This window comes from Drosophila guanche, unplaced genomic scaffold (assembly GCF_900245975.1).
Source record: "Drosophila guanche unplaced genomic scaffold, DGUA_6, whole genome shotgun sequence".
In the NCBI taxonomy this organism is placed as follows: Eukaryota; Metazoa; Arthropoda; class Insecta; order Diptera; family Drosophilidae; genus Drosophila; species Drosophila guanche.
In genome coordinates, this window is record NW_022995755.1 from 1,775,702 (window position 1) to 1,802,738 (window position 27,037).

At 46.5% G+C, this 27,037-nt stretch overlaps 6 protein-coding genes across 12 annotated transcripts; 3 read left to right on the top strand and 3 right to left on the bottom strand.

The window, feature by feature from the left end:
• Positions 1 to 95: 95 nt before the first annotated feature.
• Positions 96 to 4,179, bottom strand: LOC117589634 (DNA damage-binding protein 1). The gene is made up of 6 exons (XM_034281724.1): positions 3,969 to 4,179; positions 3,407 to 3,818; positions 2,419 to 3,343; positions 808 to 2,354; positions 353 to 749; positions 96 to 289 (listed from the first exon to the last, which is right to left on the bottom strand). The coding sequence occupies exons 1-6, from the start codon at positions 4,027 to 4,029 to the stop codon at positions 209 to 211; spliced, it is 3,423 nt and encodes a 1,140-aa protein (XP_034137615.1). The 5' UTR covers positions 4,030 to 4,179; the 3' UTR covers positions 96 to 208.
• Positions 4,180 to 5,015: 836 nt separating this feature from the next.
• LOC117589967 (gametogenetin-binding protein 2-like) lies at positions 5,016 to 8,216 on the top strand. Its single transcript, XM_034282272.1, has 4 exons — positions 5,016 to 5,330; positions 5,927 to 6,493; positions 6,560 to 7,759; positions 7,876 to 8,216. Exons 1-4 carry the CDS (start codon positions 5,235 to 5,237, stop codon positions 8,074 to 8,076), a joined length of 2,064 nt encoding a protein of 687 aa, XP_034138163.1. The 5' UTR covers positions 5,016 to 5,234; the 3' UTR covers positions 8,077 to 8,216.
• LOC117589968 (mediator of RNA polymerase II transcription subunit 27) lies at positions 8,146 to 10,755 on the bottom strand. 2 transcript variants are annotated; one of them, XM_034282274.1, is made up of 4 exons: positions 10,740 to 10,755; positions 9,088 to 9,285; positions 8,760 to 9,026; positions 8,146 to 8,688 (listed from the first exon to the last, which is right to left on the bottom strand). In XM_034282274.1, the coding sequence occupies exons 2-4, from the start codon at positions 9,255 to 9,257 to the stop codon at positions 8,244 to 8,246; spliced, it is 882 nt and encodes a 293-aa protein (XP_034138165.1). In that variant the 5' UTR covers positions 9,258 to 9,285; positions 10,740 to 10,755; the 3' UTR covers positions 8,146 to 8,243. The 2 variants fall into 2 exon arrangements, with proteins under 2 accessions (XP_034138165.1, XP_034138164.1); XM_034282273.1 differs by lacking the exon at positions 10,740 to 10,755 and having other exon boundaries at positions 9,088 to 9,296.
• A 440-nt stretch (positions 10,756 to 11,195) lies between these two features.
• Positions 11,196 to 12,798, top strand: LOC117589969 (calcineurin B homologous protein 1). The gene is made up of 2 exons (XM_034282275.1): positions 11,196 to 11,352; positions 11,973 to 12,798. The coding sequence occupies exons 1-2, from the start codon at positions 11,286 to 11,288 to the stop codon at positions 12,473 to 12,475; spliced, it is 570 nt and encodes a 189-aa protein (XP_034138166.1). The 5' UTR covers positions 11,196 to 11,285; the 3' UTR covers positions 12,476 to 12,798.
• Positions 12,787 to 15,966, bottom strand: LOC117589966 (protein transport protein Sec23A). 2 transcript variants are annotated; one of them, XM_034282270.1, is made up of 6 exons: positions 15,566 to 15,966; positions 14,227 to 15,491; positions 14,003 to 14,156; positions 13,387 to 13,935; positions 13,211 to 13,231; positions 12,787 to 13,029 (listed from the first exon to the last, which is right to left on the bottom strand). In XM_034282270.1, exons 1-6 carry the CDS (start codon positions 15,842 to 15,844, stop codon positions 12,940 to 12,942), a joined length of 2,358 nt encoding a protein of 785 aa, XP_034138161.1. In that variant the 5' UTR covers positions 15,845 to 15,966; the 3' UTR covers positions 12,787 to 12,939. The 2 variants fall into 2 exon arrangements, with proteins under 2 accessions (XP_034138161.1, XP_034138162.1); XM_034282271.1 differs by lacking the exon at positions 13,211 to 13,231 and having other exon boundaries at positions 15,566 to 15,965.
• Positions 15,967 to 16,428: 462 nt separating this feature from the next.
• Positions 16,429 to 26,218, top strand: LOC117589806 (metastasis-associated protein MTA3). Of its 5 annotated transcripts, none has more exons than XM_034282021.1 (13): positions 16,429 to 16,647; positions 18,319 to 18,480; positions 21,778 to 21,885; positions 22,212 to 22,561; positions 22,637 to 22,957; positions 23,016 to 23,204; positions 23,275 to 23,556; positions 23,620 to 23,870; positions 23,933 to 24,183; positions 24,243 to 24,596; positions 24,650 to 24,777; positions 24,844 to 24,959; positions 25,031 to 26,218. In XM_034282021.1, exons 1-13 carry the CDS (start codon positions 16,620 to 16,622, stop codon positions 25,164 to 25,166), a joined length of 2,676 nt encoding a protein of 891 aa, XP_034137912.1. In that variant the 5' UTR covers positions 16,429 to 16,619; the 3' UTR covers positions 25,167 to 26,218. The 5 variants fall into 5 exon arrangements, with proteins under 5 accessions (XP_034137912.1, XP_034137914.1, XP_034137909.1 ...); XM_034282018.1 differs by lacking the exon at positions 16,429 to 16,647 and adding an exon at positions 16,826 to 16,910; XM_034282020.1 differs by lacking the exon at positions 16,429 to 16,647 and adding an exon at positions 16,826 to 16,910 and having other exon boundaries at positions 24,659 to 24,777.
• The last annotated feature ends 819 nt before the right edge of the window (positions 26,219 to 27,037 follow it).

Genomic DNA, 27,037 nt, shown 5'->3' on the forward strand with positions numbered 1-27,037 from the left:
GTTTAAGACTGCCATTAAAAGGAAACACAAAGAGGGGACCCACCTCGCCACCCCATTGAAAATTCCAATTAAATTCAACCACAAACACTTTTGTGTAAAATTGTTTAATATTATACATGGTATCGAAGTTTCATGTACATTCAAACAAATTGTATGGTAATGGGTTCTCCTTTTTTTATATACTTTATATACACATAAAATTGCCGTCTCAATGCATGCGAGTGAGGTCTTCCACGATTTTGATGACATCCTCCACATCTGCGCCCTTTCGTTCCCCGTTGAGTGTTAACTGAAAGTGGAAAAGGGAAAGCCATTAGTCTACCCATGCAGACAGGAATCTCTGCAAACGCACCTCTAAGCCCAGCACAGCATCTCGCATCTTGTCGCGACTCAAGTCCAAAAAGCTCTCTATCAGATCTCCATCGATGAATCCTTCGCTGGGCTCCACTTTGGTGTTGATTTGGAAATTGCGATAATACGTGTGCTCGATTTTGCCCACCGACTTGATAATCTTCTTCAGACGCTCCTCCAGCCCGTGCAGGAAGTCGTAAAAGTCCTGCGGTATTTGGGTGACAATGCCAATGGCGCCATTACACGTGCCATACAGCACACAGCCATTGATGGGCGTGGTGCGTTCGCCCACATTCTGCATGACCAACGAACCATGCCGGAAAACGTTCACCGTATCGCCGAGATGGAAACGCGCCAGCTCTGGCAACAGTTGACGTTCCTCATCGGTGGTGGCGGCACTGGAAAAGGGGGAACATTAGTTCGATTTTTTGTAGTTATAGTTCGTGGATCCCTTACCTATCCTTCTGGCAGACAAACAAATTGCCATTAGTCTCCGAGCCCAGAAACGTATCATCGTCGAGTATCTCCACGGCACGCATCCATTTAGGCTCGCAATCGCGTGCAATTTCCACAAATATGCCCTCCATTTGCTTGTGCTGCAGCAGCGTAATGGAGCGCATCAGATCACCCACCAGGATGAAGTCCCCCTTGGCCTTTAAATACAATGCCGCAATCATGTTCTGTATGTTGCACTCCATGCGCAGCTCCTTCTCATTGGTCCACTCGTACAGCCGCACAAAGCTGCCAATGCCGGCCAAGACTTTGCCATTGAACTCCACCAAAGCGTAGCATGTGCCATCCACTTTGGTCTCTGCCACTTGTGTCAGCTTGTTTTCGTGATAGTGGAATATAATAATGCGTCCCACCTTTGGCTCTGGCTCGTCGGGAATGACCAGCGAGGTGGCCACCACATAGTACGTGTTTGGATCGTCGCCCAGCTTGGCTGACATCAGTGAGGATATGGTCTCGGGGGCCACAAACTGATGTGCATGCAGCACCTCGAACGTATTCTGATCAATCACCAGCAGGTTGTGCACGTCAATCTCCTGGCCAACCTCCGCATTGGCTGCTGTGGAATTGTTGCCGCCCGGCTTGGGCAAGATATTCGAACTGCATGTAATATTCTGCGCCTGCGTGGAGGCGCTGTTGCGCAGCGGCTTGGCACCACCACGTCCGTGAACATCGATGCGCAGTGTGGACACGGCAAACGTTTGCGACGCCTCCTGATACGCAATGCGACGTGGACCCTCGCCCAGCGGCACAGTGCGGATGTGCAGCTTCTGAATCTCATCAATGGTGCCCAATATAACCGAGTTCTTCGTAGCCAGCGCCAAGCTGTCCGGGTAGGCCTGGGCATTCAGCGAGCACATGTGATTGACCTCCTTCAGATTGACATTGGAGAAGACGAGCTTGTGGTTTGATGAGTAGATGACCGTCGGACGATCGGAGCAGGCAAACACATTGGTCGTGGCAAACGATCGGAAAGTGCGCAACGTTGTGGGCTGAGTACCCAGCGTGACCTTCTTCTTGTCCGTCAGCTGCCCGGTGGCCTGGTCCATAATGAAGTAATACATCGAACCATCGCCCAAAGCGCAGAGCAAATAGTGAATGCCCTCGAAGGTGGTCATCAGTATGGAGCGGGGTATGATCTCTCCGCTCAGCTTCTCCGTGTAAATCGTCTCCAGATCGGGCAGCGACAGGATCACTGCGGATATATCTGTCCACAAGCCAACGGCTATCAAATCAGATTTGTTTTGCGTTTCATCCAAGGGAGTTATGTCCAAGCAGGCCACCTCATACGCGAGGGTCTTGCGCGCCTTCTCCACCAGCCGTCCATCCTCGATGATGATGTAGAAGATGTCGCGTGCCGAGGCCAGCACAATCTGTGTGCTGTTGCAAGAGACGACACCAATGGAGCGATCGCCCTCCGGTCGCCACTCGCAGATCAAAGCTTTTGTGGCACTCTTAACCAAACGCACGCTGTCCGAGGTGACTTGAATGAGCTGAAGGGAGAAGGAAATTCTTTATTAAAGAAGCTTTCAGAGGCGGAAATGAGTAAAGTCAAACCTGATCATGTTCCACATTGGCGCAGAGAAATGTTTGCAGATCGCTGGCAAAGCCGGGTATCTCCGTTTCCTCCACTTCCTCGCCCGACAATGTCAGAATCCTTGTGTGTCCCACAAAGGCCAATACCAGAGTATTCTCATATGGACTGTCGTCAATGCCCACCTTCAGGGACCACATGCCTTTGATGCCTGGCAAATCAATGCAGGCATGCTCCTGAATCCCTATGCCAATGCGAATGATGCGCAGAGAACCGTCCTTGAAGCTGCCAGAGCAAGTGATGATCTGACCCTGTCCCTGGCGATCCAAATCAACGACTGCAATGTCCAGAATGGGTGCAAGATTCGTGAAATTCTCCACTGGTATGACGTAGGAGCCTTCGATGGCCTCGGAGCTGAGGCGCACCAGCTGCGAGTCGCCATGGCGTGCGCCTATGTAGAGGAAACCATTGTCCAAGTATGTAATGCACTCTGGTATAGAGATTTCGCCGAGCTTCTCCACCTTGATGTCCTTGACAGTGACGCCCTTGCTCGTTTCGGATGTGCCCAGGAAGAGCATGTACAGCTGTCCGTCCATGTTGCCCAGCAAGTAACGCAGTCCCTTGCCATCCACACGCGCATAGCAGTTGATGGTGCTCTGGCGGAAGGTGAGCGGCGCCACGGCATGATAGTTGCTGCCATCGTGATAGACAATCGATTCGCGGCCTATGACAATCACACCTCCAATGGGTGACGGCACGGGTATGAGCATGGTGGCTTCCGTCTCCACATTGTCCTGCTTCCAGGCAATCTTCATGAATTCCTTCTCTCGCAGGTTAATCTCATGCGACTTGACGTGCCGTCCATCGTTGTCCTTGTGGATAACTATGACTGTGGGATTGAGGCAGCCGTGCAGGAACTCCACGTCGTACACGTTCAGCTCGTCCATTCTGCAGCAAAAGCAATAGCAAAACTCATACACAAATTCGTTGTTTTCCTATCATTAATGTTACCTCAAATTTGTGGCCTTTAGCTCACTGGCCTCCTTGTCCATGGGTATGATGGTGAACAGCCCCTGGTACAGGCACATGCCAATAACTCGTGCCTTGGGATCAATGGCAGCAATGACACCACCCTCCGAGGGTATGCCCGCCGAGTCGGAGACATTGCCATTTGCCTTGGTTATGACAGTGATGCTGTCGTTGACCATGCGCGCCTCCAGTATCATGACATTGTAGCGACGAGTCAGTATGAAGAGCAGATCCTTGTTGCTATCCGGCGGCCGGAAGTGGCGCATAACTGCAACAGTGCCATTTATGTTGATCTCCTTGAGCGGGCGCAGACCCTCCGGCGTGACGAGGTCAATCTCGACCTGGTTGTTGCGGGCAATAATCAGATTCAGGTCTGTGGGCGATGTAAAGTTGCCTGGAAGACAGAAGACGATGCTCAACAATTAAGATATCGATCCCATTATGTAGCTTGTGTAACATGCCGGCAAAACATGCATGTTCTGTTTCTGTTCCCGATGGGAGCCGAAACGAACGCAATTTGTCTCTCCCCCTCGCTTCCTCATACCGGTTAAACAGGCCACAACCGCTGTGGGCTTTTGCGCTGTCACCACGTAGTGATGCGACATTTTCTCTGAAGTTCCCGAAGTCCACCAAGTTGAGAGGCACACAAATAATGAAATTATCAAACACGCGTTTGCAGAAATGGAATTATGTTTGCCCAACGCGATACAAAATGTCTTGTGTTCGGCACCTTGGCGTTGGTTTACGTTTTCCCGTCATCTGGCAGCACCGCAAAGATCCAAAAATATCGTCGGCTACTTAATCGACTGTTTTTCCGACCATCGATTACAAAAACAACAGGAGAAATTATAGAATAATAATTTTTAAAGTTTTTTTGAAGGAAGATGAGAAACTGCAATAATGATTTTAATTAATTTAAAAATGTTTTACTTCTGTCGATAGATCGTTGACTTCAATCATCGATATAATCGATATCATCGATCGTGCATTGACGGAATATAAATATATATTTGATATATATTAATTTTTTTCATCATTATCCGGTGGTCCTAAGGGAAAAGAAAGGAGTAGCTACAATGTATAAACCGAAGTCTAGCCCCAATTATGTTGTGAAGATAGAAGAACTGCCACCCAAACCACTCCGAGCATATTATAACATTTCCTTATGTTTTCGTTCCCTCACCCTTTCAGAAAAACAATGGAATTTCTTTATCGCTTTTGTTGTGCCATTTTTCAAAATTTTCAATATTATCAATATTATCATACATTTACATACTGAAGACAAAGCTCCCGTGATTCCAGAGGGATGATTTGAATGAAAAATTCGAATACAAATTTGTAAAATATAAGCTCATAAAGTTTACAATCCAATAAAACGGAGTATCTATAATAAGCAAAATTGGTTCCTTAATCGGATTAAATTATTGTTTCAGCTTTGAAAGTCTTTGCAAGCTACTAATTTCAAATAGAAGATCAAAATCGATTTAATTTGATTTAAGACTACGGTATATTTACGGTATATTTTGAAGATGCAAGGTCTGTTTTGGTATATTTACGAGGCCCTGACGGTATATTTTATCGATAGTTCCGCGGTCACACTGTTAATGGCGACCGGACCGACGTGTTTGACATAGAAAATACAATTTTGCAGCTCAATTTCGAGAGACATTCGAATCACATAGAAGAGATATACAAACAAGTGCGTTTTATTTGTTAAACAGTGTGCCGCGTTTTTGTTTCTCCTCCCCCCAACCCCTGGAGAAGTGTTTCGTAAAGTGCCTAAAATTGCCTTCGTTGGCTCTCGAAGAACATGGCGAGACTGACAAAAGTCTATACCACTGATGACGATGATTCTGGTTATGTTGGTCGCAGGCATTTACCCTTGGTAGCAGGCGATAAACTAATGGTGAGTAGCAACCATTATATTATGCTTTGTCCGCACAGATTTTGTATATGTAAGGCGAAAAATGACTGGCAGCAGAACCCCTCACACTCACATGCACACACGCACAAACACACTCGCCTCACTCATGCCATGCATCTTGTCCAAAAACTTTCATAACACACGGGTATATGTACATGCATATGTATGTAAGTGACTGCCTGCATATGTGTTTGTCGTCGTCTCGTCTCACATCAGCTCGGAAATTGTAATTGTGCGTTTCGTTTATTAATTGAACTTGATCCATGATATTATTCTCCGTCAGCTGAGAGTGTGTGTGATTGGTATGGGCTAGAGAGCGAGAGCAAGAGGAGAGGCGCTTGGTCTCTTATTTCTGCACCTGCCACCCACCCGCACATCAGCAACTTCTCGCTGCTTCTCTTCTCCCTCTGTCGCCATGTTGTTTGAAAGTGCACACCAGCAGTGCAGCCAAGGAGAGACAGAGAGAGAGAGAGAGAGAGATGGTACGCTGCTGCTGAGTCGGCAACAACGGATGCACCCAAACAGGTTCCACTCTCGCTCAAACCGATCTAACCGTTCTTCTCTCGATGCTCTTCCAGATGCTAATGGACCTGAACAGCAAAGGACTCGTCATCGACAGCCCCCTGATCCGGGGTCGCGACCTGGAGGAGTTTTCTCGCAAATTCAGGCTGCTCACAGAGGACGAGCGTCGCCAGTCGCTGGAGATTGATAGCTCCAGCTTCATGGCGGTGCTAAATCAGTGTGTGCAGTGCGTAGGCTGTCGACGCCGGGTGGAGCGATTGTACTATCAGCTGACCGAGTCTGGACATCGCACGCTCGATCCTCTGGAGCTGCGAGACAAGGCCAAGCTGGGCATTGCCGAGGAGAAGCTAAAGACGCCGCAGGCCCTGGGCACGCTGCTCTATCGACATCACGAGGTACTCAACAATCTGCTCGATAGTAAATTGCGCAACAAGACGCGCTGTGTCCTCCATTCGCTGGACGCCTTCCGTGCCAAACCCTTCTCGGAGACCTGGCGAGAGGTGTGGTCCGCCATGAAGAGCAACTGCCGCAACGAGTTGACCATCATCGAGACCAAGGAGCTGCACGATGTCTTGGAGAACTATCTAAAGAAGCACAAGTTCTGCTCTGGCTGCCGTACAAAGGTGAGCATTAAATAGAGACACAGCTCAAGGATGTACCTCTACTGCTTTTCTCCTTTATTTTTGTAGATTGAACGCGCCTATAAAATTCTCATTGGTGAAATCTCGGCCAAGGAGAAGGGGTATGCTGCTCAGCTGTATGCGCACATACGCAAGTGTGTTCCCGACCAGCACATTCACGTGAATACGAATAAAATAGAGTTCCTCGATGCCCTGATCAAGCGTGCTGAGCCCGAGGTGAACGGCAGCTACTCGAAGTTGCGCGAACGCCACGCCAAGACGCTGGAGATCGCCCAGGAGGAGGTGCTCACCTGCGTGGGTATGATCATGTACGAGCGGCTGCGTCGCATTTACGTAAGTCTGCGCGAGGAGGAGCGCGCCTGCCAAGTGCTGGCTGCTGTGGGCGTGCACGCACTTTGTCGCAGCTTCGATACGTTTGTGGAGCAAAAGCAGGGCATCAGCAACTTGGAGCTGCTCTACCAGGAAATCAGTCGCGCCGAGAAGGCCAAGGAGCTCAAGCGGGAGCTGAAGAAGCTCAAGAAGAAGAAGAAGAAGGATGAGAAGAAGAACTTGCATCGCCAGTGCGAAGAAGAGAGTACGGAAGCGGACGCAGACGCTGATGTGGATGCAGATGCCGGCGAGTCGGATGACGAGGAAGACGATGTAGATGTGGATACGAATCTGGAGGAACATGAGGAGCTAAACGATGTAGGTGTCGACGATGGCATTGTCATGGAGGCGGTAACTCTCGAGCCCGAGCCAGAGCCAACGCCTCGCACCAATGACAAGCCAACGAAATCGAAAGCGAAGAAGCAATCGAAGAAGAAGAAGCAGAAGTCTGCCTCCAAAAAAGCCATCACGAAGCAACAGCCGAGACCTGCAGTCTCGGCTCCTCAGCACCTGGATGATGAGAACGAGCACTTGGATGTCGCCAGTTGCGTATCATCGAATGTTGCCAAGCTGCTGCCAAGCGGGGCTGGAAAATGTGACGAATGTTTGGCCCCCATGCCAAACTGTCCGTGCGATGTACGCGACTCTGGCTATGGCAGCGATCCCACGTCGCACATTAATTCCCGTACCTCCAGCGTGGTCTCGTCACCCGAGGGATCGGAGGTCTCGTGCTCAGACGGACTGTGTAACCACGATGGACCCCTGGATGAGGATCAGCAGAATGGCACGGATGTGGCAGCACGCAACCGCTTCGTCTCTGATATACTCTACTGCCCCGCTACGCAGTTAGAGCACAAGTTTTCATTGTTGCAGATGTGGGTGAGTTCGTTGATCATTGATTGTTGGCGCAGACACAACCAGAAAACTGCAAAAGGATTGCCTGAACCCTTCAACTGTTACAGTCATTTATTTATTTGCATTTTGTGTCTTTGCAGGACGACTTTGACGACTACGATAAGGACGATGAAAACTGTTACATTCCCGAAGAGGTGGTGCTGGCCTTCGAGTATCACCACGAGGAGGTGACCCAGCAGCGTCAGCAACTCCGTGCCACATTGCGCGCCAACTTTGAGCGCCTGTGCCTGCAGCGTGGTGTGCGTACAGAATATGCTGCCATCTCCTCAGTTGGCCATTAAATAATGCATTAAAAACCGTTGTAGTTATTCAGTCGAGCGATTTGCGATTTCTAAAAATCAGCACACGCATGCATTCAAATTACATATAATTTTTTGTTTGAAATAAATGAAGTATACAAGTTATGCTTATAAAGTTAAAATTACATTTTAAACTTAATCCGACACCCTCAGCAGTTGCGACATTCTTCGTGGAAGGGTTCGAGGGTGCGCAGATCCCGCCAAGTGGGCGGCAGACCGTTGGCGATGTACTTGCTGCAGCGCTTGCAGGGCTCGAGGAAGAGTTTTATGTGACTGTTTAGCCAGGTCACGTAGCTCTTCACCGCCAGGTCGGGCAGCGTGGGGGAGAAAAAGTGCAGCATGGCAGAGTGTGCGTGCTCCTGGACTTTGCGGAATACCTCGTAGCGGGACTCGGCCCACAGGTCATCCTGCTCGAGCGGTTCATCGTAGCCTTTGACCGTCACCCACTCAATTAGTACGCCCTTGAAGACAATGGCCGCCTTCAGCACATTGCTTATGGTGACAATCGCCACTGCATTGGACCCAAAGGGACGGAAGACTCTATAAGAGGTGTGCGGCGGGGTGTTGATTTCACTCAGCAGTTTGTCTATATGGCTGCGTGAACAAATATAATGGGAGATCAATGTCAGTCAGTGCGTAAATCCGGCTGGACGCCGCATACTTACTCCGGATCATTGTTGAACGAAGAGAACGGCAGGCGCGGTCGCTTCTGGGAGCAATAGTTGTATGACCGGCGCAGTGTATTCTGGTTGAGATTGTTGAAGGCCAGGAAGCTGTGATCGTGCACCTTGTCGATCCACTTGTAACTGTTGACGAGCTGAGGATACAGAGCCTGCCGGTCCTGAGATGTCTCCTGGGCGAGGTACGCTGTATTTCCCAGTGAGTAAGCCGTGGGTGGTACTTGCAGACCATTTATCAACTGCTCCACTTCACTGTAAGCCATTAATACACCATTTAAAATAATAACAAACTAATTTCCTTGATATTTCTCACCGCAATTGGGAATTTATGGCACCAAATTTCTCCTGGAAATCGTGGACAAATTTGTTGCGGCTTTCCTCCACTCCCTCGCCATCGGTGCCATCGGCCAGGTGCTCAAAGCACTGTCGCACATTCGAGCGTAGGTTCTTAACGGCCGTCAAAGCGCAATTTAACTTATCCATTTATAGCTTATTAATATAAAATATTATTTTTTTTTTTTTTTTTTTGGGGATTTATGTTACCGCTCTACCCTTGGGTAGAGGGGGATTATTTGGCCGCCCGCCTTTGCAAGGTGGAAATCGCCACGTCGAGATATGTAACTTGTTACAGTTTTACTCCAATTTTGTCGATGAACTCGATTAAAGTTTGGTACGAGCTGATTTGTTCTTTTTCGAAGAATTTATAGATATTATTATATTTCCTTAGCGATGGGTAGTTTAGTCTTGTTGCGTTGTACTTGGTACAATTAAAAATTATATGCGATGCGTCATCGATAGTATCGCAGGTATCACAAATGTTACTTGCGACTACGTGCATTTTGGCAAGTGTGTGCCTATCAAATGCACTGCCGCTAAGCAGTCTATTGATCCTTTTAGCGTCAATGGCTTTTACATTATTTCTATTTAGGAACCATGGTTTTGTTGAGGTAGTGGGAAAAAGTGAGCAGTATCCTCTGCGTTTAACGCTGGCAAACTCTGCATACTCTCTCTCCCATTCTTCTTTCAGTATTCGGTGTATCTCACATATTGCATCTTTAAGATTCCATTTAACGACTGTATATTTTCCCAGTCTGTGTGCTTCTTTGGCTGCTGAGTCTACTGCCGTGTTCTGAGGGATGTTGGCGTGGCCGGGTATAAAATGAATTTCTACCTTCCTTAGGTATTGGGCTTGACGGATCTTCTCCCTGATTTTATAAGCGATAAAATTATCNACCGCTCTACCCTTGGGTAGAGGGGGATTATTTGGCCGCCCGCCTTTGCAAGGTGGAAATCGCCACGTCGAGATATGTAACTTGTTACAGTTTTACTCCAATTTTGTCGATGAACTCGATTAAAGTTTGGTACGAGCTGATTTGTTCTTTTTCGAAGAATTTATAGATATTATTATATTTCCTTAGCGATGGGTAGTTTAGTCTTGTTGCGTTGTACTTGGTACAATTAAAAATTATATGCGATGCGTCATCGATAGTATCGCAGGTATCACAAATGTTACTTGCGACTACGTGCATTTTGGCAAGTGTGTGCCTATCAAATGCACTGCCGCTAAGCAGTCTATTGATCCTTTTAGCGTCAATGGCTTTTACATTATTTCTATTTAGGAACCATGGTTTTGTTGAGGTAGTGGGAAAAAGTGAGCAGTATCCTCTGCGTTTAACGCTGGCAAACTCTGCATACTCTCTCTCCCATTCTTCTTTCAGTATTCGGTGTATCTCACATATTGCATCTTTAAGATTCCATTTAACGACTGTATATTTTCCCAGTCTGTGTGCTTCTTTGGCTGCTGAGTCTACTGCCGTGTTCTGAGGGATGTTGGCGTGGCCGGGTATAAAATGAATTTCTACCTTCCTTAGGTATTGGGCTTGACGGATCTTCTCCCTGATTTTATAAGCGATAAAATTATCCTGAATGCTCCTTGCCAGTATTAGAGCCTTATAAAATATTAAGTTATAAACAAATTTTCAAGTCGTTCGATTTCTTTCTGTTCCCCTTATATCTGTTCCCATATATCGATAGCAATGTGTCTGTTGCTGCCGCCGATAATGGACTTACCTCACATTGCTATTCCAATCAAGCAGCAATTTTTATGGATGAAGCAATCACAGGTAAATTGATCTGTTAATTGTTATATGTTAATGCAATTTGGACTAGTTCTGTTGTAAAAATTGCCTTGTGCTTCCGATTTCAAGATCAGACTATCGCAGAAAAACATCGATACTCGCAACTATCCAGAATGAACAGTGAGTTGAGATTCTCGTCTATATCTTAATAGCTGTCAAATAAACTTTCAATAAAAGCAGTAAGAGAAAAATAGAATATATAAATTGTTCCGAATTCAGAAAAATAATTACAAAAATGTAAATATTAAAAGAGTAAATCGTGTATCGATATTTAAGATTTATTATATATTCCCATCCCTATTGCATACGAATTCATTAAAAACTTCAGCGGGTGCCGTTTCAACAAATTTGCAAGCAAGATTTCCACGACGAGATGGGCAACAAGTCATCACTGTTCCTGCGAAACGAGGAGATAGCGCAGATTCAGGAGGAAACTGGCTGTAAGTAAAACATATAAAACAGGAGGAACGAAGGCAACCTTGGTCGAGAAGTCATTAAGTCAAGGGGCAACAATTACTTTCCACACAAATACGCATTTGGCTGACTGGCTGACTAACTGACTGACTTGGCATCTGCCACAAATGTCGCACTCGAGTGTTAAAAGCTGTTCAAATTACTTGTACAAATATTTGGTTTGGCTGGCTGGAGTCGTAGGGTTCATGCCTTGGTGTGGGTGCTCTAAAAAACGTAAATACATATTTACATATGTATCCGCCTGCCTTATGCAAGCGCAATATGCACAGCCGTTTTCCAGCAATCAAATTTGCCATCAAAATTACACTTACACCTGTACGCGTCGAGTGACGTCATCGCTTCAGTCGCTCCCCTTGCAGGCGTCTGGGGTGCAAAAGTCGACGCTTATCTCTGGGCTATGCAATTATCGTGTGTCCGAGACCGTGTAAATATGATATGTATGAGGCGATAAGCTCAATTGAAATAGCCGCCACCTCGTCCGGCCTTGTATCTAGTGCTGTTTGAGCAGCTAGTATCAGTTGCCCCTCTGATAAGAGCTGATAATTCAGGTGAATTTTTATAACTACTAATTTCAACTCATTCGCAGTTACTCCCAATCAAATCGAGCGATTGTACTCGCGCTTCACGTCGTTGGATCGCAACGACTGTGGGACCCTCTCCCGCGAGGACTTGATGCGCATCCCAGAGCTGGCCATCAATCCGTTGTGCGAGCGCATCGTTCACTCGTTCTTTGCGGAGAGCACCGATGATCGTGTCAACTTTCGCCAGTTCATGAACGTGCTGGCCCACTTCCGGCCGCTGCGGGACAACAAGCAGAGCCAGCTGAATAGCCGCGAGGAGAAGCTGAAGTTCGCCTTCAAGATGTACGATCTCGATGATGATGGTGTGATTAGCCGGGACGAGCTGCTGTCCATTCTGCACATGATGGTGGGCGCCAACATTAGCCAGGACCAGCTGGTCAGCATTGCAGAGCGCACAATCCTAGAGGCAGATCTCTGCTGCCAGGGCAAGATTTCGTTCGAGGACTTTTGCAAGGCCCTCGACCGCACCGATGTCGACACTAAGATGTCCATAAGATTTCTCAATTGAGGCGTGATCTGTGCGGGATACAATCTTGCAGCAGAGACAGATAGAAAGAGTGGAAGAAGGAAGCTTCTTAGTCAGTGTGTACCAAATAGTTTAGGATGGAAAATGGAGTCTACCGAGAGGCATTACTTGTATTTAGTATTCGTTATGGAAGTGGCAGAACGGAGATGGTTGCGGTTTTTTGTTGCTAATCTTTAATCTTTCCCCTCCCGCACTTGAAATATGTTTCTTAATACTTTATTCCGCCGCTGTAAATTTAATGTAAGCTTTGTCTTTGGTTTTGCTTGCAAAATAAAGGCCCAAACCGCGTGTCATTTAAAATTGTTGAACATAATTTGAATAGTTTATTGTGTGTGGAATAGCTAATGTTGTGTTTATATCTGTGATTGCATTGCCTGGATCGAAGAGATAATCTTAGGTTGAAAGCTCCACGGGGAGAGTTCCTCCTCTCAGCAGCAGCGCGCACTTCAGGTGGTTGTGGAGACGGCCAGCTTCTTGAGATGCTCCATGAACAGCTGCAGCGAGACATCGTCTGTGAGCACCGGAGCTCCACCATCCTGTTGAGACATGCCCAAAAGCGAATTAGTCAAAATGATGGGCAGGGAACGGACGGGTGGGGAAATGACGAGCGAAACCAACACCAACAAACCCAACACCAAACACAAGAAGCAGCTTAGAAACTACAAAAGAAAGCGGATTCCCCGTGTGGAAACAGTGAACAAAAAAAAGATGTACTACCGTCGTCTGACCAATGGCCGGCTGCGCATGACAGGGATTACGGATACGGATACGAAAACGGAAACGTATGCAGAACGAATGAAAAAAAAAAACAAAAATAAAACAAGAATTTGTTTAAGAAACTGCTGCAAAGATCGCTCCAGTGTTGTGGCTCTTCCTGGCTGTGTGGAACTTACCTGCCCATAGGCATACATGTTGTTGTGCGTCTGCGATGGATTGACCTTCGAGAGCAGGAAGCGCGCCTGCGAGCCACCGTGCTCGGTGTCAATGTAACGCGGCATGGGGAAACGTGTCTGGAGGATCTCCTGCGCATCATCCACGGGCGCCTGCAGCAGCTGCTTAAAGTTCTCGTACTCCGGCATATCCTGGTACTTGAGAGCACGCCACTGGGCAATCGTTTCGCCGTGATAGATGAGTATCTGGAAGAACGTGTCCATGAGGAGAATGCGATCCGCTTGGATCGAGGCGGTGTCCAGCAGCACGGGCTCGGGTGGGCCGTTGAACGAATAGCTATAGAGTATCGGCTGTATCATGATCAACGACTGGGTGAGGTCCTCGCGCATCAGCATGTGTCGATAGAATGTGGTCTCGTCGGGTGAATTGTTGAAGACCTGCAGGAACTGCGAACGGCGCAGATGGTACATGAACTGTGGGAACAAACTGAAGTTCTGCGACAGCCGGAAGCTGTTCGGATCGTCCTTGGTGTACTCGCCGAACTTTTGGCACTGCAAGAGGAAAATACAATAGTTACAAAAAGAGCTCCTTTCGGGATACCAAATGGCGTGCACTTACCAAGCGAATTAGCTGACGATCAACCCAGCGCAGAATGTCAGGTCCCTCGTCTGTCTCGGCACGATAGACAACCATGCGTGCCATGAGCACGGCGGCAGCTTCCTGGTCAAAACCAGCACTGATATGATGCACATTTGTGGTGGCATCAGCCCAGCTGTAGGTAAAGGTAAACAAAGAAATTATAGACTGCTAGCTGCAGCACTCCCTTCACTCCCCTCACTCACTTTCTGGCCAATGTTGTGACGCGTATGCGCCGCTGTCCGCTCGGATGCTGATACTGTGTTATAAACTGTATGCAACCGCGTCCGCCCTGGGGTATGGGTGCGGCATGCTGGTTGACCACCTCAAAGAAGTAGGCCACCGTGGAGCTGGGATTCAGTGTGCACAGCTTCCACTGCACCGTGTTGCCCATGCCGATCTCCACATCCGACACCGACGGGCTCTTCACATTCAGCGACACACACGAGCCAATGCCTCCGGAGATCTTAAGCTCGCGCGAGCACTTCACTTCCAGCGTGGCATTGAATGCCATTTTCAGATCGTTGCGACTGTCGCGCGCAAATACGCGTTGGAATGTCTGCTTGAACAGCGACGAGTTGAACGAATCACCCATGACCATATGCCCGCCCGTGGAGTTGCACAGCTGCTTCATCTCCAGCAGGCCCGTCTGGTCGAGGGCGCACGAGTAAATGTCAACGCTGTGCCCATTGGTGGCGGCACGCAGCGCCAAAGCATCGAAATGCTTGATGGCCTTCTTCATGAACTTGACGTTGTCCTTGTGTATGTCATGGTGAGAGCGTATGGGGTGCTTTAGTTCGTCGTCGACCACTTGGCCGGGGCCCTGGGAGCAAGGACCACCGACGAAGGACATAATCCGACCACCCGTATTCGGGTAGGTGCACTCCAGCAGGCCGACTGCTATCGAAAGAGCAGCGCCCGTGGAGCGCAGGTAGCGCTTGCCCTGCGACACCGGCCAAGGGTCGCGCTGTAGCTCGCTCAGCAGATCACCCAGTGCCGCGTCGCACTGGCTGATCGGCTGCAGGAAACGATGTGCCGGCGGCACAGGTGCTCCAGCTGCCGGCGCATTTGGCCTCTGCTGGCCGGGCATGGCTTGGCCCGGCTGCTGTGGCCCCGGCGCAGCACCGCGTCCGATTCCGAGCATATCCTGCACCTGCTTGGCCGTCAAATCCTTGGTGCCGCGGAACACGTAGCTCTTGGAGCAGCCCTCAGCACCCAGTTCGTGCACTTGGATCATCTTGCCGAACGTAATCAGTCCGACCAGCGCATTGGGTGGCAGCAGACTGAGCGACATTTGCAGCGAATCTTTGAGTGCGTCCAGCTCCTCCTCGTCCATGCAGGTGTCGACGAGGAAAATGAAGACTGGCGGCATGGTTGGGGCCCTGGTAATGGTGTACTCAATGGTGCTGAATCCAGGAATCAGCTCAGCTGGCTGATGTTGCTCCGAAATGGCTGCATATTGAGGGGGGAACTATAAACAACGTCAGTCAGCGTCAAGGCAAAGTTCACAATGGACTGAATGGGATTGAGTCATTTTCTACTCACGGGATTGCGCTGGAAGCAAAAGTTGCACACCCACAACTTGGCACGGTAGTCCACCTGGCACAGTGGGTTGAGAATGGCACGGCAGTTGCTGCGTGTGCATAGAACTGGCTCATATTGTATAGGTGGCAAGTCGGGGCGCTCCTTGAGTGGCTGGTAAAGACACGCAAGTGGCACGACCAAGCGGCTGGCATCGATGCGACTCGAGGGCCACACATTCCACGTTAGACGGACTCCGTCGCGGTCCTCGTTCTGCTGGATGAACTCCTCGTAGGTAGTCATCGTGAAAAGCCTAAATTATCTATTAATATTTGATTAAATTGATACTAAGTTTGCTTGCTAATTGGAAAAATCGGTCGGCCAGCCACGTCACGGATTTGACAGCTAGTTGTATAGCAAGCAGCTTCGCGACGTATGCGCACAACTGCCAAACAAATGGAAATATCTCCTAATTTATCAATATTTAAACAAATTAACTCTTTTCACTAAACGGATTTATTTAAATTGAATAATTGCTATTTTTAGTTCAACTATCTTCCGAATTCCATGCAGCTTGAAGCAATTCCGTGAACTAGAATGGTAAGCGATACTATCGCTCGTGAAACGGTTATTTGTGCACTCAATTTAAAATTTACAAATGCAACTGCAATGTTTTATTAAATATAAACATTCAAAATTAATATAATTACAACTTTATTTCGGAATTGTTAGTTCAGAAATTACCATTTTAAAGTAATATTTAAGAAACACAATTAAATCTCAATTAAACAGAGCGATGTATCGATAAGCGAAAGTATCATCAATCCAAATGCAGCCCTGATGCAGCTGTTTACTCGTATGTATATGTGCATGTGTGTGTGTGTATTTTTTAGAGTTGAGTTGTTTCTAAGATGGCGACGAAAAAAACGCGTCTTATGTGAAATGCAAATGCAATCATAACAACTTCAGTTTTATGCTAATAAATGTGCCCTGACTTGAAACAAAACTATTGAAAAAGAGTGCTGAGCAAGTGTATTAAATTTTACATGTGAAAGTTTGGTGCGAAACTGTAGTGAAAATGGCCACAAATATGTATCGAGTCGGAGGTGAGAAAATTTTTTTCCGTACTCGCTTTTCTATCATCTTTCGTTATCGGCGCCGCCGTCTCACAGTTTCGCCTGCCCATCGTATGCATATGTGTGTGTGTGTGTTTTGTCTGAGGAGAGACTCCAGAGCAAGGAATAATGAAAGTGCATTTTAATTACAAAAAATTCTTGGCCTGATCTCCCTCTCATATCCATGTGTGTTATCAAAAGCAATGATAAACCCCTCTGGCCGCCAATAAGAACCTGCACTCTCAAAATATGTGGTTGGTTGTGTGCTAAATGCCGGAATGAGACGAGGCTGCTACAGCGTAGATGATGTGTCGAAATCAGCCATGAAACATTGGACAGCGGCGAGCCTAGGAAGCAGATAGTCAGACGGTGGAGTTGGTGGAGGGGGTTTGTGCATTGAACCAACAAAATTGTCGCAGCTGCAGCAAGTGTTTTAACATGTTCTGTTCCCCCCGATAAGCACTAGAGCTCGTTTGCTTGCTAGTGTGTGTGTGCGTTCGCGGTGTATGCTTTAGGGATGGGGTAATGATGGAAACGAAATGGAATTGCATTTGCCAAATTGTGATTTCTATCGGTGTGTGTGCATGTGTGTGTATATTTTCGTGTACTTGTATGGGTAAAAGTGTATCTCATTTTTGTGCGCCTCCATGCTTTGTTGTGTTTTCTTATGCTAATGAGCTTTTTCGGGTTTGGTTTGTTTCGGCTGAGCATCTTATGCTTTGGTTTGGGTTCTGAGCGAGTTGGTAGCGTTTTCCTCTGCTTCTCCTATCTTTACGCACTTTGCACGTTGCCCTATTGCCGGCTCCCTCACTCCTTTGCGATGACGTTGCCGCTCTCTCAATATGATATGCAAATGAACGGAAAAGCAAACGGCTAATTAACAGAATCAAAATAAATACCAAAACCATATTAACACCAATGGGGGAATACGTACATACAGATATATGATTTCTTTTCTGGCACTTTTCCTGCGGGCGATTACTCGGCCCGGCCCATTCGGCTCAGAATTTTGTCTCCATCAGCGCTTTTTGTTTGCCATTTTTAATGGCCACGCACACGCACACACGGAAACATGCGATACGCCAAGTATACATAGGTAAAAATGTATATGCGAACGCCACCACACTTTCTTTTTCATCTCTCTCCATCTTGAATGGCCAGCGAAATGTTACCAAATGCCTGCCCAATACAAGACAAGGCAATAAGCAACAGCATAGTTTCCTTTTAGTTATTTTCTTTTCATTGCAATATTCAGGGTATTTCTTTTCTTCTAACATTTTATTGCCGAGTGGTCAGCCCCAAGCAACGGTATTGTGTCTGTTTCTGCGACAGGTTCCAATGCAGCGATCACGATGTAGTTGTTCTTGTTGGTGTTTTTGCTTCTGCTGCTGCATTGCGCGATGGATGGATGGATGCCCACATTTGTATTTAATTGAGCAACGCAGCGAGCATACTAGTGACTGTATGCGTGTGTGTGTGTGGCCGTAATTAAGCGGCATGTCCACGTATTCATGTGTGCGTTTACCTGTGACGTATGTAATGCTTGCTAATGAATGGAGTTGCACTATGGAGCTCCCCTTCCCACCCAACCCTACATCATGCCATCATTCTTTACTCGACTCTATGTACAGTTGTGGTAATCCGCCGTTCATTTCGTTGCAGACTACGTGTACGTTGAGACAACGCCGAATAGTCCCTACCTGATACGTCGCATCGAGGAGCTGAACAAGAACCAAACCGGCAATGTGGAGGCGAAGGTCATGTGCTTTTACCGGCGTCGTGATCTGCCCAACCCACTGGTGCAGCTGGCCGACAAGCATCAACGTAAGTATCCGCCAGTTGCGGTCGCTTAAGAACCAAACCAAAAACGATTCTCTTTTTATTTTATTCGTATGATATTATTTTTTTGGCAACAAAGTGAGGTTAGGTTGCGAAAAGTCGTCGTCGTTGTCGTTGTTCGGTGTTGTTGTCGCGGCCTTCAAACAAGTTGAAAGCTAATACCTACCAAAAACAGATCCCTAGCACTAAGCACATTTTTACCACAAACACCAAAAAGCAGAGAGCTCCTGTGCCCAGAGCAGCACCCCACCACACCTCGGCAAGCGACCAGTGTGCAATGTGTCAAGGCATCCCCAGTCACCCAGCCACCCACATAGCCCCCCCGCCAAAGCCAAACATCAAGAGCAACAAGAACCGCACTGACAACAACTGTAAAGCACACACAAAAGTGAAGAGAAAACGGAATCCCCTAGCATCCGTCGCATCCGTAGTGTAGGAGCAGAGACCAGGCAGAGCCACATAAACATAATGTGTTGAGCTGCACTGTACCCCCATGTTGCTGTTGCCTCAGTTGCCTCTGTTACTGTTTTTGGTTGCTGCTAGGCGGCGCCAATGCCATCGCCAGCGTCAATGTGAATGTGATACTCTCGAGAGTAGTAGGTAGACTTGCTGTCTACCTCTGATGCTACAACATACAATCATACATACATACAAGTATGTATATGTATGTATGAATGATTCGGTGTCTCTCTGTGTATGTGTGTACGAAAATTTTCATGAGTGCTGTAGAAGAAGTGGGGGAAGGGTAAGTCGGATCAGGAGCCATACCCCAATGTGGCACACGCAGAGGCGCGCTTTGCATTCACGTATACATACACACAGGCAGGGTTCGCCTTCCCAACCAATCATTCCATGCCCCCGCCTCGCTCTTCTCTGTCTCTCTCCCTCTCTCCGCAGCCCCAAAAAAAGCATGCTGGACTCGACAAAATGGTAAGGGGATGGGTATGAAGTTGGGAGTTCGACCATTGCCGCCCGCTCGAACCCGTTACGTGACCCAACGAAAATGCGTTTTCCGTGAGGAAGGCAGCCCCCCGCCCCACGACATGCGCCGACAATGCCCATTAACGCAACCCCTTTTGCTCCCAACATGCGTCCCGCTGTCATCTTGTTTGTGCTGCCCAGTGATGTTGGAGTTGGGAGCTGGTAGCAGTAGCACGAGCGAGCGAGTTTTCAGTGCGTGCGCCGTGCGCTGCCTGTTGGCAGGCCACTCACTAATCAGCGAAAAATTAGCACAAAAATATAAAATTTTGAGCTCAGCACAAGTGTGCCGCTATTTCAACCCCGAAATTGAATTCTTTCCCTAACTACGACGCGTGCATACCCTGCAGTTGTCGAAGATATTCACGATGATAAGAGATTTCTAGTTCAAGGCAAGAGGGTATCCCCTTCAATTTTCGACTAGGCCTAATACATACATTTGGTTTGCTCAAGTGTTAACCACAAAGTCAATTGAAATACTCATAAACATGAGGCAGGGTACAGTGACAAAATCTCAAAAATAACCAAACGGCTTGCTTCCTTTCCCCTCCCATGCACCCGCCCACGCCAGGCAAACAACCACGCCCCACCCACTACAAGGCCTTTTGCTTGTAGGTGTCTGTTTGTCTGTGTGTGTTGTGTGTGTCCTATCTATGGCCGCCAAACAGCCACTCACCCCCCAGCCACCCTTGGCTGCTGTCGTTGTCTTCTACAAACACAAATACACAAAAAAGAACACCTACTACCTTACCCACCGCGTTCCTTGGCTCTTCCTGTAACTCCTAGCAATGCACCCACGCGCCTGTGTATCCCGTGTATATCTGTCCGTGTGCGTGGGGGTTGGGCTGCAACTCGACTTTTACCCCACGCCCTTTTCCTGCTGCTGGTCCTGCTCAGGTCTGTGATGGGTGGAGGTTAAGGTGAATCTTTTTTTATAATCAGCTCCCGCACAGTTTCAAGGAAATAAAATCCTTCAGGGTATCTAGTGCGTTTCAATCAGGCATTCGGCGAAGATAAGATTGCAGCAAAGAATTTATGGGTTATGAAGAAGAGACAAGGATCGGGTTTATTTTTCACGGAATTATTTACTCTCTGACCATATCTGGTTGCCCATGAAACTTCAAATGTTTATTCGTTCAGACACTTGAGAAGTTAAACATGAAATTAAATGGAAAAGGGAAATGGAAATTTCCAAATTTATACATTCTTGGAAAAAGCTAAAAAAAAAGTCAGATGTCAGAAAAATGTCTAATTACATACTGGAGAAATGATTTTGAGTGTTTTAAAGTGTGTGAATTATATTCGCTTAGTTTTTAACACTGATATTTAGTTTTAATCTCTGGCTCCAGTTTGTTTAATAATTGATTTACGAGCCGCATGCCTGTTTTTCGTGCCTTTTCAAATGTGTCAATATATTCGAAGAAATCTCGCTCCGCTGCCACAGTTTCTTAGCTCAGGTTGTCCTTCAATTGGGCTGCCTCATCGACAACACGATCGTTTGCCTGACCTATGTACCCAACGTTGTGTCCCAAGTAAACTGAATGAAGTCCCCTCCTTATTTCGCCCAAAGATGTTAGAAACTGGCAAAAATGATGCCTGTCTGAATCCGCCAATGAGACTGCGATAGTCTCAGTTGATTCGTTACTATCTGTATCACTGGGCACGCCATATGCCAGGCTCTGCGGATCAATTAGTTAGCTTATGCTTGAACATTTCTCACAGTAAAAGTACTCACCAGTAGGATAGTCAGGGCTATAACCACACAGAACTTCGTCTTGCAATGTTTCAAATGGAACTGCAATTTTATGATCAAGCTTCTAGGATTGTATAGAATTCGGAGTGTGGCATTTATCGCCGTGTTCTATAAATACTTACGACCATTGGGGTTCATCCAACTGGAGTCGGTTGCCGCAGAGATAACAGCCAAGAAAGTATAAGAAAAGAAAATACGAGGAATTTCTTTATAAATTTTCAATTTATAGAGCTATTTGTTTCGGTCCACAGATGTTGATTATATTCATTATAAATGACATACTAAAACCTTACTTAATTAGAGCAGCAATGTTATGTTATGTTATGCACGCGAACAGGCAACATTAAGAGAGTTTTCCCACCAGACGACGACTTCAAAATATGTGTCTAATTTTATATTTAAAAGCTAATCTCACTTTAATCAGCATAATTTTTATTAATTATTTAATACATATTTTAATTTATAACCATCATTGCTTGAACCATAAACATTTGTAAATAAACGTATTTCCCCCAAATTGCACAAAATAAATGGTTTAAAACAAAAAACAGTGGCCACAGCCGAGGACTCACCGCTGGCGACCAAGCTGAAGAAGACCTGGCTCCGCACACCCGTGGGCGAGGAGCAGGCCGCACAGGCTGTGCTCGATCCCTCAATAGGTACTACCACAAAAACCACAACAAATCACAACAGCAAAATGCTGTCTATCTCTATGAATTCATATTTGAAACATTATTTGTAGTTCGAACTCTCTTTTTGGGAATGCCAATTATTTGATTCGTTTTTTTCTCACTTAATCCTATCCCTTAAACCCTGATTTTATGTTTGTCCAAGCTCCTCCCTGCTATATTTATATTAGTTTAGTTGGTAATTAATGTTGTGTAGATCTCTCTTTGTCACTCTCTCTCTCTATCTGTCTTTCTTTTACTCTCTTCCTACTCCTACTCTTCCTGCAACTAATTGTTTTGGTCGCATACTTTTACAGCTGCCTTGGATGAGGAGCGTACAAGTCCGACGCAAGCGTCTGGCGGCGGCAGTGGAAGTGGCAGCACATCTGCAAACAGCAACAATGCCGGCAGCACCACCAGCAACACCAACACCAACAGCAACAACAATAATAATAATAACAACAGCAGCAGCAGTGGCAGCGGCGGCAGTGGAGGTGATGCGGAAAAAGGCGAGGCACTAACCAGCAAACAACGCTACCAGATAAAGCACCGCGAGCTGTTCCTCTCACGCCAAGTCGAATCGATACCCGCCACACAGATACGAGGCAAGTGCTCCGTGACGCTGCTCAACGAAACGGAGTCCCTGCAGAGTTATCTCAATAAAGACGTGAGTTGTACTTAGCAATCCGAGGAGACCTTCTTTTCTTTTTTACTAATATTGGTGTTCTTTTTGCCCTTGCAGGACACATTCTTCTATTGTCTGGTCTTTGATCCCAATCAGAAAACACTACTCGCCGACAAGGGCGAGATACGTGTCGGCAGTCGCTATCAGTGTGATATTCCCGCCAAGCTAAAAGACACCGTCACGGACGAGCGCAAGCTGGAGGAGCTCGAGTCGCTGGTATGGACGCCGGAGCATACACTGACAGATCGCAAGATCGATCAGTTCCTTGTCGTTTCGCGCTCCATTGGCACCTTTGCACGCGCCCTCGACTGCAGCAGTTCTGTGAAGCAGCCCTCGTTGCATATGTCGGCAGCGGCAGCCAGTCGGGACATCACATTGGTAAGCCTAAAAACTAAATCCGATCTCCGCTGGTATTGATTTTCATCTCTCTTTTTAGTTTCACGCCATGAACATTCTGCACAAGCACGACTATTCGATTGAGGAGGCCATGTCCTCGCTAGTTCCTTCCACTGGACCGGTGCTCTGTCGCGATGAAATCGAAGACTGGAGCGCCTCGGAGGCAAATCTCTTCGAGGAAGCGCTGGACAAATATGGCAAAGACTTTAATGACATTCGACAAGATTTCGTAAGTGAATTAATGAAAGTTTTTTTCAATGATCAACGCTCTATAATCCGTTATTTCAAAACTTTTGCAGCTGCCTTGGAAAACGCTGAAGCAAATCATCGAGTACTACTACATGTGGAAGACCACCGATCGTTATGTGCAGCAGAAGCGTGTGAAGGCTGTCGAGGCGGAGCTGAAGCTCAAGCAGGTCTACATACCGCAATACAATAATAATGGTGGCAAGGGTGGCGGCAATGGCGCCTCTGTCAAGGCGGGTGGTGGGGGCATTTACAATGGCACCACCAACGGGGGCACCGATCTCTCAAGCAACGGCAAACCCTGCGAATCATGCGGAACAACTAAATCATCACAGGTAAAAAACAGCATGAAAAACTGGTCAAACAATGCTCTAATCTCTGCCCGTTTCTTCTCTCAGTGGAATTCATTTAGCACTGGTCACATTACGAGTCGTCTCTGCCAAAGCTGTTGGGAGTACTGGCGGCGTTATGGCAGTATGAAGTCAGCGAATAAGGGCGATGCCAGCGGCGATAGTGATGCAAAGAAGAAGGCCTCGGCAGCGACGACTCCCACTGCTACTGCTGCCGCTTCGGCAACAACACCCACAGCAGTAGTCGACCTCAACGATGATGAGAAAATTAGTGATCTAACCAATCGTCAGTTGCATCGGTAAGTGCCCCTACCAAGTGACCTAAAATTCTTTAAATCTCACCATAAATCCTATCTGGCAGATGTTCAATTGTCAATTGCGGCAAGGAGTTCAAGCTGAAGACCCACCTGGCACGTCATTATGCGCAAGCCCACGGCATTGCCATCAGCTCTGGCTCACCGCGGCCCATCATGAAGACGCGCACTGCCTTTTACTTACACACCAATCCCATGACGCGTGTGGCGCGCGTTATCTGCCGCAGCATTGTCAAACCGAAGAAAGCGGCGCGACAAAGCGCCTACGCCATCAATGGGCTGCTGGTTAAGCAAGAATGTAAGTCCTATAATATATATGGTTACTCAAACGTTTGCTAAACGTATTCTTCCCCCTAGTTACGAATCGTATTAGCGGCAAATCACAGGCGGAGATCAAGAAGTTGCTATTGCTCAAGCCCAAGGATCGTGGCAGTGTCACTAAAATTGCCAATCGACTGGGTGCGCCTGGCAGCGGCCCACACGAGTGGCTGGTGCTGACGCCCAAGGATAAAATGCCGCTGCCCGCTGTCGTCTCATTCCCCAAGCCGCCCAAAGCAGCGGATGGCAGTTTAGTCTACGATCGTGTGCCCAACAAATCACCCGATATTGTGGCCGTACCAGCGGAGAAAGAACTAACTATAATTCCAACGCAAGCAACATCAACGATACGAAAGCGTGCGCATGAGGACCAGCAGCTAAATGGCACTGAAGGTGTGTAAACAATAATTATTAACAAATACATTTAATATTATAATTATTTTTAGTAACTATAGTGCCCAGTGGACCGCCTGCAAAGAGGCCAAACAAAGATCCTATGCCCTCGCATTGTCCCAGTCCCGAACAGTTTGCGGCCATGATGGCAGCATCGGGACAACCGCTCTCCAGGCATCATGTGAGTGACACTTAAATATGCTTGATCATAAGCAGATTGATTAATGTTTCCCTTTATTATGTGCAGCTCAATGGCAAACAGAAGATTGCGCAAATGGCACGTGGCGGCAATGGACGCAAGCAAGTCATCAGTTGGATGGATGCGCCTGACGATGTTTACTTTAGGGCCAACGACACACACAAGTGAGTGGAAAGCAGCCAAAAGCAGTTCATAAATAAAAGTAATGCCTCCAATGCTTGATTCTACTTTACAGAAAAGCGCGAAAAATACTCTCTGCCGTGGATCTACGCCGTGCGGCGCGCAAACCATGGCGCACACTGCCCATTAAGCCTCTGGCTACCGAGCCAAGTAGCAGGCCCATTGAATCACAAATCGTCATACTGGACTGACCGTCGCCGGCACATACAACAGGAGCATCATCAGCAGCAGTAGCAGCAGCGGCAACCAAGTTGTTATCGTCTTCAGCAAACAGCAGATACGAGCAACATCCTCCATTTCCATATACCATGGATGCATTGCTTAACTAGTGACCATTCTCCGATTTAACTGGCTTGCCATGTACATACAACATACAACATATATACACAAAACACCCCACGCCCCCGACCCCCGCATGCATACGATAGTACAGACAGACAGACATCCCGCATTCAAGTAAGGATCAGGCAGAAGTTACAGCATTCATCCCTGTATGACTTGGGATTGGTATTGGTAGCGAAACCGATAACAAAAACCACTTTATTAGCGCTTAAATAGATGTCTTTTTAAAAAACAAAAACAAATAGTAAGATAGTAAGTGTTAAGGTCTGTAATAGCAGTAAACCAGGACAGAACGCGAACAAGGATAAACAAAACAAAAAAACCATAACAAAAATATTTATAAATATTTTATATATTTTTAAATTTAAAAATCTCAGCATACCGAATACCGCAATATACACCACACACACAAACCAACCAACTCAAAAGATTGTCCTTGTTTAGTAATGACAGCGTGTGTTCCTCTTTCTTAAAGGAATCAATCCCTTGCATGGTTTCATTCTTGAATATATGTCTATATGCATGTGCATGTGTGTATATGTCATGTATGCAAGGTCCCGCTACATTTATATGTATGTTTTTTCGGTCAAAACGCGCTTGGAATTTCCACTCTTTACACCTAACAAACCCAATCTTCCCTCCCCCCTAGCTAAGAACCAGATACGTAAATGAAATTGAAAGGCCTACCCGTAATTTTAAAAATATTTTTCAGTCCAAATTTGAGTACGGGAATTGTTTTGAATGCTTTAAAATTGAAGAATGGGAAGAAACCTTGTTAAAATTTTAGTGTGACAGTGACAAAAATGCTACAAAACATATTGATTTATGCTGTAACTAAACAACGGAATACTTGAGTAACAATTGTACAGAAAAAGAGTTTAACGATAAAATTCGAATAACAAAAATAATGTATTTTCATAATTTATATAAACGAAAAATTCAGTACTTTAAAGAGCGATACAGTAGTAGGATCCAATGTGAATTTACTAGCAAGGAGAAACTATAAGGAGGTCTCGTCGGTAATACTAAGAAATTCGGGCGAGTAAAAGGGCTCTCGCTGTAAGTGTGAGGGCAACGACAATGGAGTGTGCTGATTAATCATTTGAAGGCAATGTGAAAAAACATAATAATTGTTACATAATTTAATTTTTAATAGTTTGCTTCATGATAGTAGTCTGTGTTTTGAAGAAATAAACATTTTGCGTCGACAAGCAAACGAGCACTGATTGCAAGAAAAAGCAGCCAGTAACTCTGCCACCGACGAGGCCTCCTTATAGTTTCTTCATGGTCTCGCCCTCAGTGCGTGGCGAATAAGAGTTTGCTGCTTCCCACAGCGGACAATGTCACCTTGCAAGTAAATTCACATTGGTAGGACCCCCAAACACCCAGAAACACAGACACAGCCACACACTCACACACATCTAGAATATTATTTACGCATATAAATCCATAAGAAACTAAGCTGAAAATACATATAGAAATGTATGGCATGGCATAATAAGGAGAAAAAACAGTTTCAAAATAAAAAACTAGCCTAGAGCAGGGGCAAGTGGAAAAAAAAGAACCAGCAAATCATAAACAGCAAAAAACAAAACATTTAATAAATGATTATAAAGAAAAATGTCGATTGTAAGCCCAATATACTTTTAACTTAACATCTTAAGCAATTTTGTAAAATAAAACACTTCAAATTAAAATCGTTAGTTAAGTGAAAGGAGAA

Excerpts from the sequence above, each read along its gene's own strand:
- LOC117589967 (XM_034282272.1), top strand. The coding sequence starts at position 5,235 with ATGGCGAGACTGACAAAAGTCTATACCACTGATGACGATGATTCTGGT. Across the intron at positions 5,331-5,926 it reads TAGCAGGCGATAAACTAATG|ATGCTAATGGACCTGAACAG; the intron begins GTGAGTAGCAAC and ends ATGCTCTTCCAG. Across the intron at positions 6,494-6,559 it reads GCTCTGGCTGCCGTACAAAG|ATTGAACGCGCCTATAAAAT; the intron begins GTGAGCATTAAA and ends TTATTTTTGTAG.
- LOC117589969 (XM_034282275.1), top strand. The coding sequence starts at position 11,286 with ATGGGCAACAAGTCATCACTGTTCCTGCGAAACGAGGAGATAGCGCAG. Across the intron at positions 11,353-11,972 it reads GATTCAGGAGGAAACTGGCT|TTACTCCCAATCAAATCGAG; the intron begins GTAAGTAAAACA and ends ACTCATTCGCAG.
- LOC117589966 (XM_034282270.1), bottom strand. The coding sequence starts at position 15,844 with ATGACTACCTACGAGGAGTTCATCCAGCAGAACGAGGACCGCGACGGA. Across the intron at positions 15,492-15,565 it reads TTTGCTTCCAGCGCAATCCC|TTCCCCCCTCAATATGCAGC; the intron begins GTGAGTAGAAAA and ends CGTTGTTTATAG. Across the intron at positions 13,936-14,002 it reads ATCGTCAGCTAATTCGCTTG|TGCCAAAAGTTCGGCGAGTA; the intron begins GTAAGTGCACGC and ends TTCCTCTTGCAG.
- LOC117589806 (XM_034282018.1), top strand. The coding sequence starts at position 16,841 with ATGTGTGTTATCAAAAGCAATGATAAACCCCTCTGGCCGCCAATAAGA. Across the intron at positions 16,911-18,318 it reads CTGCACTCTCAAAATATGTG|ACTACGTGTACGTTGAGACA; the intron begins GTTGGTTGTGTG and ends ATTTCGTTGCAG. Across the intron at positions 23,205-23,274 it reads ATGACATTCGACAAGATTTC|CTGCCTTGGAAAACGCTGAA; the intron begins GTAAGTGAATTA and ends AAACTTTTGCAG.
- LOC117589634 (XM_034281724.1), bottom strand. The coding sequence starts at position 4,029 with ATGTCGCATCACTACGTGGTGACAGCGCAAAAGCCCACAGCGGTTGTG. Across the intron at positions 3,819-3,968 it reads GGTTGTGGCCTGTTTAACCG|GCAACTTTACATCGCCCACA; the intron begins GTATGAGGAAGC and ends TCTGTCTTCCAG. Across the intron at positions 2,355-2,418 it reads CCAATGTGGAACATGATCAG|CTCATTCAAGTCACCTCGGA; the intron begins GTTTGACTTTAC and ends TTCTCCCTTCAG.
- LOC117589968 (XM_034282274.1), bottom strand. The coding sequence starts at position 9,257 with ATGGATAAGTTAAATTGCGCTTTGACGGCCGTTAAGAACCTACGCTCG. Across the intron at positions 9,027-9,087 it reads GCCATAAATTCCCAATTGCG|TGAAGTGGAGCAGTTGATAA; the intron begins GTGAGAAATATC and ends AATGGCTTACAG. Across the intron at positions 8,689-8,759 it reads TCGTTCAACAATGATCCGGA|CCATATAGACAAACTGCTGA; the intron begins GTAAGTATGCGG and ends TTGTTCACGCAG.